The sequence below is a fragment of the Osmia lignaria genome, chromosome 5 (assembly GCF_051020975.1).
Source record: "Osmia lignaria lignaria isolate PbOS001 chromosome 5, iyOsmLign1, whole genome shotgun sequence".
Lineage (NCBI taxonomy): Eukaryota > Metazoa > Arthropoda > Insecta > Hymenoptera > Megachilidae > Osmia > Osmia lignaria.
Window position 1 is genome coordinate 3982008 of NC_135036.1, and position 9327 is coordinate 3991334.

Here is a 9327-nt window from a genome sequence, read left to right on the forward strand (position 1 = left end):
CCATAACTGCGAAAAGACCAGTTTTCGTTCTTCGCGCATCTCCAGTGCGCATCTTCGCCCTGATTGGCGATACTCCCAAACGAAGTGGAAAGCGATTGGCGGAGAGCTCGCTGCGTTCCCCCACTATCTTCCAACCTGCGCGTCGCAGTTATGGACTCGGGTGAACTGCGGTATATGTATATATATAGAATACGAAATTTTTGATAGTATTAAAGTGACTGCTAAAAATCAGAGATTTATGATTTAGCTGATTTCTTATCTTTAAATCATAAATCTGTGATTTCAAGCAGCCACCTGTAGGGATACGATAATAAATTAATAATTATTAATTATTTGGACTCCACCAAAACGGACGCTATGACGCTATGACGCCAAACCACGCTAAATGATGCCAATCAATGCCAATGTAGGCGGCGCTGATTGTCGTCGTAGTAGCGCTATCTACGTACTGTCCGTCATCAGGGAACTAAAACTGAAAAGCCAAAAAAATCAGTGGGAGTTTCCGACCCCTGGTTCCGACTACCGTCTCTTCGTCTTTCCTAGCGGCGGTACTGTCTCCTTGGAGAGATGGTAGTCGGAACCGTCCCATCTTACTTGAAGGAGCAGCGTTGTAAAGGGAACCGAAACATGTGTTCCAGAAGTGGATTCCCCTACTTGGACAGGCCTGAAGTAAGCGATGATAGAAATGGGATGTCGACTTCTACATTCTATTGTGGCGGCACTTCCTTTCGAGTAGCGTAGCGAGAGGATCACCCTGTAGAAGTGTGACTATCCACATAGTTATCAATAAATTTCGATAATATCGAAATGTTATCGATATTTTAATATATCGATAATATCGTTAAGATATCTCTAACTTATTCATAATAATCGATAGTCGCACGTCTAGTGGTATAGTCTCCGCCCTAATCGACCCTACTACTGTTCATCGATAACAAGAAATCTCGCGGGACGGCACAGGGGCGAGAGAGGATACTACGCATACATTGACTAACCCCCCTAGTTTTATACGAGCCTGATTGATAGATGTGATCACTTTGACCAATCATACGTCACGACCGAAAGTACGTGTGAGCTGAGGCCAATCAGATTGCGTTATTCTCATGAGACTTCTTGTGATCGGTGGACAGTACTTTCAAGTCTGTCAAATGTAAACGAAACCTGCTTATCGTTAAAACGTTTTAGTCACTTTCACTGATATCTTCAATTACCTACTTTCCCACATTACAATTTTCCTCCTTTTAAATATCATTTCTGTTGAACTTCAAATCAGTGAGTAAATATAATTTAGTAAATTTTCGACGAAATTATTCTTGTTACAGAAATATGCAACTGCATTTGAGAAGGAAAAGGTCGGAATGGTGGAACTTCCGTACCTAAGCGAAGAAAGGCTGCAAAAAATGGGAGTACCTCTGGGACCACGGTTGAGGATTCTTCAAGAAGCACGAATATCGGTGTGCAAAGATCCAATTTACGTTGTGTGAATTCCATAATACGTAGTTCTCTGGTAAACTAAAGAATAGTCTATGCACCGAATCGAATGAAAGGGAATAAGAAATAAGGTTCGAGTAACCGTTTCCTTTTCATTTTTTTGAAGACATTTAACAATCATCAGTTTTAAATTGTGAAAAGTGATCCGCTGAAAAGTATTTTTTAACAATGGATAATTGTTGCTTGCAAGACCAAACAAACTTGCAAGAATGAAACAAGAAAACGAATGTGTAGCAAGAAGATTGAAAGAAGAATGAACAAATATTGCTAAAGTCTTATGCAAAAATGTCTTCTACTGTTTGAAAGACTAAACTGGACTTATCATTCTGCTATAAATTCCAAATATGAGACTCGAAACTGTCACTAACATTGTGCACTTTGTTTCCTGTCTAATGGAAAGAACATTAATATTCTCTTACGTTTATGTTTGATACAAACTTTATTCAAAGAAGCGATAATTAAATAGGGTACATTAATTAATAAAGATACTAGTTTCAAGAATAGTAATAATTCTAGAAATTTAGTTATTCACGAAATTGTTCAATTTCGCTTAAATAATTTATTATAAATTATTAGTGACCTAAACGTCGTTACGTAGAATAGTAACTTCCTTACTCATTGCCTTATTATTAGTTACAAATTTCATGGAAAAATAATTGATGTTAATCAAAACGTAAATAATACCATCCATGGTATTATCATTAATTATAAAAAATACTCATTTTTATTATGCCAGCGTTTGATTAAGGGAAAATCTAAGAGGGGCTACAGCCCCGAGCCACACTTCCACGGGGCTTCGTTGTATACCTTCCACTTGTTACGTCATAAAATGTTGAATTAAATTTTTTTTACTATTGCCTTTTTTCTTTGCAATTAAATGTTATTTAATGTTATTTAGAATAAATTTCGATTTTTCACCATATTTATTAACCAAGGGAACCCTCGAAGGTTTGATAACTCTAGGTTCCAAAAATCTTAATTTGCTCCTACTTCATGCAACTGAAGTAATTGTTTACCAACAATTCCAAGTGATTCCCTCAGACTTTAATAAAATTTTATACGTTGATAAATCATGTTATTACGAACCTTTTTGTATGTACATACATACATACATACATGGCTATGGACGTAGATAATCAATAATTTAAAAGATACTTAAAATAAAAGCTATTCGGGCCATTATAATTCAGGTACCATTTTTCCAAATTAGTAAATGCAAATGAATTTGCTTTGTAATACTTAAAAATTTGAAGAAATAGTATAGGATAGCATAAATTTCCAAAGAATTATATCAACATGTATTAGGACATGCATAATTTAAAGTTTAGGCATTCCAATCCCTATAATACAGAAAAAAATTTTAATAGTTACTCAAAGTAATTTAGAAGAAATTGGTTTTTCTGTTATACCTAACACATATAAATTGTGAAGACAGCAGTTTATCACGCACTTATGTACTACACATATTCACGACGTAGAGCCGGCGGGCGAGGGGCACGCGAAGGAGGGACTGCAGCCAATCGACTGTCGGCGTGAATATGTGTTAGTGTCACACGCCGCGACAAGTTCGATGCAACTCAATGTACTTACAGTACCGAGCATGGCAGACTTCATTTCAGAAAATGCCGGGAAGGATGAATTTTCAAAATTCTAATTTAGAAGATGCTAATATTATATAAGATTAATTTAGGAAAAGTTAATATGATTTATAATTATTAAATAGTATAAAATTTAATATACAACTACAAAATATTAGGTAAATAAAAATTACACGCAAGTAATGGGGCTTTCTTCCACTGCTGCGTTTCATGTGTGAACATTTATTTTTGAAAATTTTACTTAATATTTCTTTTATTTCTAATATTTAGTGGTTATATATTAAAATTTATAATATTCAATAATTAAACTTTATATTAACTTTTCCTGAATTAATCTTGATTTTAGAATTTTGAGAATTACTCCTTCCCATCATTTTTTCTAAGAAAGTCTACCATGCTTATACTGTACCTAATTATATAATTATGTGAAGAAAATACAATTTGAAAAGGAATACTCTTTTATTTGTTAGGAACTGTTACAGCAAAGTATTAACCGTCTACGTGGAATATCATATGGGTATATACAAAAAGAATTTGTAATAATATCATCTACCAATATGCAAAAGTTTACTAATTGTAAGCTTTGAAGAGGACACTTGTGGCGGTTTCCTTGTAAGACAGACGTGCACAATTCCACCTATGTTTTCAGATGTTTTCACTACTTATAAGAAATTTATAAACTAAGAACTAGATTTGTTAATTAGCATTATTTTAGAGTCTGTAGAAAGAAAAAACTTCGGTTTACAGCGTCTCAACCAAAAATTACAACCTGCTAATAAATAATAAATATTTTTGTTAAAAGCAACGTGATTGATCTTATTTTTTACTTAGAATGGAAAAACCCTAACTGTTCGATTTTAATTTTATTCGACTTCTGTACGATGACAGCATACAGCTTCCTAATGAAAAAAGCGTGGAAAGTGTAAAGCGTAAAGGGTAGGCACTCGACTGTTTGACAATTTTAAAAATCTAAAAATGCATATTTTTGATATGTACCATGAAGTTCTCAAAAAAAAGGTACTAAAGTTTTATTTTAGTTTTATTAACGGAAACTTATCTCTTTTTTTTACAATTTTATTGCGACACAGAAAATATTGTAAAAGAATATTGCATCGAAATTATTAATATTTAAAAGAAAGTTACAGCATTATATTAATAAATATTTGGTGTAGTATAAAAGGAGAGACGTTTAGCACTCTCTTAAACAAGGATGAAAGTATATATGTTTTTTAGATGTACTTGTAATTTGATTAAATATTAGTTACAATTAAAAAATTTAACAGTATTTGTTAAACAACATTAATTTCTTATTTAGTATAAAAGCAACCGTAAAATTGTACAAGTCATAAATTCAACAAAATGTATAGTTGTTAAAATGTTAAACAGATGAATTTGGTATGGAATGTATTATTTCTGCAATAGAATTGTAAAATGAAATATAATACTTCAGTGAACCGGATTCGATTCGACGATTTCTCATTATCAGCTAAGTAATCATTTGATTTCATCAACAATACTTTAGCCAATTTTAGCTTCACACTAATCTTGAAAGCGTGTATTTTTAATTGGTTATATCTTTAAAGTTACCTAATATTTTACACGTATCATTAGAAATATACAGGGTGTTTCAACTAAAGGAAGTCACTTCTCCTTTGATTTTTATGACATGAAAAATGTTCACGGCACAATTTGAATGGCTCCAGTAAAGCAATACCTTAATAAAACAAACTTCTTTTATCAAGTTATTTATTCAGTGTTTTTTAAAGATCACTGTTATTATTTAAACAGAAAATGAATATCTTTTCTATTACATTTTGTAGTGGATGAAAAAAATACACTTGTAAAATAGAATTTCATCACATTATTGGTTTTCCAGTCCATATGAAGGTCATACTCGAATGTATTTTTTCATCCCTTAAAAAATGCCACAGAAAAAAATAAACGTTTCGCAAATAAAAAATCACAAAGACTTTGAGAAAATACAGAATAAATTATCTGATAAAACATTTATTTTTCAAGGTGCATATTCCTTCAAATGAATGGTTTGAAGCCATTCAAATAGTGCTATGAGCACTTTTCATATTTAGGTGGCCTCTTTTAGCTGAGACAGCCTGTATATGTTATCATCTTACAATAGCACGTTAAAATCGAAGTTGAACAGTTAAGATTCTTCCCTTGTCAGTGAATATGTTCCATAATTTATGAACTAGTAATTTTAATGTTACTGTTAATATGTTACTGAACATCATGTTATTGCTTCTGTGTGAAACCATAGTTTATTTCTATGTATTATAGTTAGTTATTTTTAATAAACAAGTATTGCTGTCTTGTTTGCAATTTCACTATTAGCAAAATTAAAGACAGCATAGTACACTGGTGTTTGTTTTACCGTCGAATTTGTTATGAAATAGAAAAATGTTAATAGAAACCAAGCATTATGTTGAAGAAATTAAGAGAAGTATTGCAACAGATCTGATGTTGATTTAATTTAATAGATAATTTTCTAACTTTGTTCAGTTTGTACTAGTTAATTAATTATTCATTTATTATGTCATTATTCAGAAATATTTCATTATTTCCTCTAATAAAGTATAAGTTTAAACATAAACTGTACATATTTTGTTACATACACCTTTGTCTGTACACTCGAGATTAAATTAGGCTTTCCTAGGGAAAATGGCGATATACGGGAAGCGGGAATTTTCAAAATCTTAATTTCGATGATATTAATATCAAAAGTAATTTAGAAACAAAATAATGATTTTTAAGTATTAAATATTATAAACTTGGTACATAACTGAAAAATATAAATAACGAAGTAAACATTAATTCCAATCCCACGTAAACGTTTATATGCAAGTGGTGGGGAGCTGCAGATTTGTATGTATACTCGGTGTTTCACACAACTCGGCCGAGCTTTGAAACGGTAGATGATGAAAATAATTTTATTATGGATTAATGGATTAATTAAACTAATGGAGCATCGTATGATGCATGTATAAATTCTCAAGGTGGGAGCATTTCAACATCATTATTTTATATGAAATTGTATATTTTTTCAAATATCATTTGGTGCATGGTGGTATTCTCTATAAAAAAACTATTAAGAAACTTAGCTCGAAAAATGATTAGTTTGGATTCTAAACTTTAGAAGATATTTTACGTAGAAGATGTAGAGAAGGAAAACTAATCATTTTTCGACCCAAGTGCTGTTGAGAGATGGAAAGTACATTAGCGGGACGGTACAGGGGCAAAGGGAACATTTCGCACGCTCCGCCCTATCCCCACGTTTGATCCTCACGTTCAAAGTTCGCCGCAACGCTGACTTCGTACCATGTCGCTTTGTCGCGGTCTAATTTTTCTTCTTTGTCAGGCGATGCGATTAGTGTGTGATCGCATTGGTCAATAGCGCGCAATGATCTAGAATGTGCGTGAAGCCTGACGTACCGTCTACGACCAATCGTACCCGCATTCCTTTCCCTAATGTAGTTTCCATCTCTCAACAGTACTGTGCGTTGCAGCTAAGTTGCCGAGCACCGACAAACTGAACCGACAGCGGGGCAAGGGGACTGTGCGTTCGCTCCACCTAATCCCCTCCAGGAGCCCGTAACTTGAGAAGTGAGTGGCCAGATTGCATAGGCGTAAAATTTCCATATTCGCGGAAGATGTATTTAATTATATATAAACATGCGATTTTTTCGAGATATTAATGGATTTTTTATAATACTCGCTCTTGACAACAGTTGTTATTATGCAAAATTTATAGAAATTACATTATGGAAAGTGTAAAAACTCTCCTGTTTTCTTAATAATGTAAACCCCGAATCTACGTCTACGTCAATGCGTTTGAATCGTCGCTCTCAATCGCGTCATCTCAATCTGTTTCAATGTCTGTCCTTAGCGACGTTCGTCATTGTGGATGTAAGAGCCTCGGCCAATAAACATAATACGTGTGACTGGAGGTAGGTCAACGAATTTGATTGGACGGCAACTTAGCTGCAACGTACAGTACCTAATACTTTTTTATGGAAAATAACGAAATGCATCTAATGATGTTGAAGAAACCATATAATACCATTTACAATGTAGGCGTTTAGTGAAGGAGGGGCGAGAGTTTCGTCTCACCGGACGCCCTTAGTTCGGGCCGGGAACCGCTAGGTGGCGACGCGAGATCAGTGATACTGCTCTCGCAAGCGGTCGCCCGGCATGCGGTTCGAATTGGTTCGAATATACAGGGTGTTCGACAACAGGTGGGCAAAATTTGAGGGGTGATTCTAGGGATCAAAATAAGACTAAAATCAAGAATAACGAAATAGCGTTTGCGGCTTTGTTTTCCAGTAATTAACGTTTAAAAATTCAAGTAAAAAGCGCCTGAAATCTGCAATCCGCCCAGCACCGACGACTGAACGTCAGGTCGGCAGGGGTCGGTACAGTCATAACGCGATTACACGTTTGTAGCGAAAATGCAAATTCGCAAATATCGTCGAATCGAGTTTTCGAAAGCATAGATGTATCAGAACTCGAAAATTTCGTGTACCCAACACTCGGACCGAGTCGGGAATTGTTTTGGCCGGCTCAGAGTGAATTGGATACAGTTTTTAATGAACATTTTCAATTCATGGTCATGTTCAGCAAAGTTTATCTCGAAACACAATTCCCCAAATTTCTCGCATACCTTTAGCGCTATGTATCATAATTTTACTACTTGTAATCTATTCCTATTTTCCTTCTAGACTTACTACACATCACTTTTAAGTACTAATTTATTTCAGGAGATAGGTAAGAACCTAGAAAATATAACGTTTTAAGGTTTCATTAAATAGATACCTACTTAAAAGAATTGTACAATGCTCTAAATATTAACATAGTAAAATTGTGCACACCTGCATGCTTTAGTATTGAATTAGTATAAGTTCTCATTTTTAATCAAGCAAAATTTTTTGCTTTATTATAAATTGAAAAATCAAAAACATGATTCACTAAAAGATAAACAATCATATCAGCTATATGTATATGTACACACATGTACTTAAGTACATACATCAAATACCATGAAGAAATATTGACAATTGACAGAATTATTGTCTAGAGAATTTTCAAAGAATATTTCTAAAAAGAAGGATTTTACGAGACCACATTATAAGATTAAAATCTTTAAATGTGTAAAGCGTTGTACATATGTACTTTCTCAATAAATCTTCATCAAATTGTACTTCATAAATTGATTTAATTTCCTTTTATTGCTTTAATTGGTTTAATTGTTCGCTGGAGAATTATTGCCTAAGAACATACAGGCTTAAATTATTGCCTATTGATTGCGACGCACACTCTTACAATTTTAACTACAGTTTCGTCAATTATCAGAATTTTCTGATAACATTTGAAACAAAATATTCTTTATATTATATACAATTAAATAAACAAAAAAAAAGAAGAAACAAATTTTTAAATTTCAAGAGCTTTGGGTTTACTACTCGAAAAAGTTATTAAAGGCTTCGGCAAGGATAGGATTTATAGTGTGTACTTACGTGATTTCTGCTATTTTTGAGGCTGTAGATAATCGTGATCTACAGCTTCTAACTTTTCGTAATTTATTACCAGGAAGTTCCTAAGCAGTACCAGTTTTCGACAGCAAGGGCAGCGAACACCCAAGGTTACCTTAAATCTAATTTTTAAAAACGCATAATAAAAAATTGCACTATCTTCGAGCCGGAAAATTTTTATACGCATACTCGCCCAGGATAAATGATACACTAAATCCGGCCCTATCTCATAAGGGGAGTGGACATTTTCTGCGGTACCTTGTTCTCAGAATCTACTGCAACTATCAACTTCAAATTTTTAAAGCATCTAGTATCACACTAGGCCAAAGAGAGTTTTGAAATACTGAATAGAAAAAATTATACAACCTTATTAACACTTGAGTCCCACGCAGTGCAATCGCGCTGTTCTGATTTCATGACGAAAAGACCCACTACATTTCATCTTGATGTTTAGTTTTTTTAGAAGCGGAGGTGCGAGGGAAGAGCAAAGCCTATTTGTTAGTTCCAATACTAGAATGTTTAACTAATGTGGCAGCACTTCATGCGGAAATAATTTAGATTTTTAGAAAAATAACGGTACATTTTTCAATCTTTCATTGTTAATAATTTTTTACTAAACAATGACCGACGGTAAAGTTATAAGGAAAAATTACTCGGGAAGGTATCGCCTATAAGATATGTCAAGATATGTTACA

At 33.6% G+C, this 9327-nt stretch overlaps 1 protein-coding gene and 1 non-coding gene across 3 annotated transcripts in view; both read left to right on the top strand.

Annotated features, from left to right (window-relative positions):
* Positions 1 to 4340, top strand: part of LOC117609892 (uncharacterized) — a 70101-nt gene extending 65761 nt beyond the window's left edge. Inside the window, exon 14 of one of the 2 annotated variants that reach the window (XM_034336651.2) lies at positions 1323 to 1458. Coding sequence is in view for 1 of the 2 variants with exons in the window: in XM_034336650.2 (XP_034192541.2) it covers positions 1323 to 1484 (162 nt within the window). In the remaining variant the exon portion in view is untranslated. Of the gene's footprint in view, positions 1 to 1322 lie in introns of both variants that reach the window. The other variant, XM_034336650.2, reaches the window with a different exon arrangement.
* LOC117609899 (U6atac minor spliceosomal RNA) lies at positions 4256 to 4320 on the top strand. The gene has a single exon (XR_004582719.1). It is a non-coding gene; the product is annotated as a U6atac minor spliceosomal RNA (small nuclear RNA).
* Positions 4341 to 9327: the final 4987 nt, after the last annotated feature.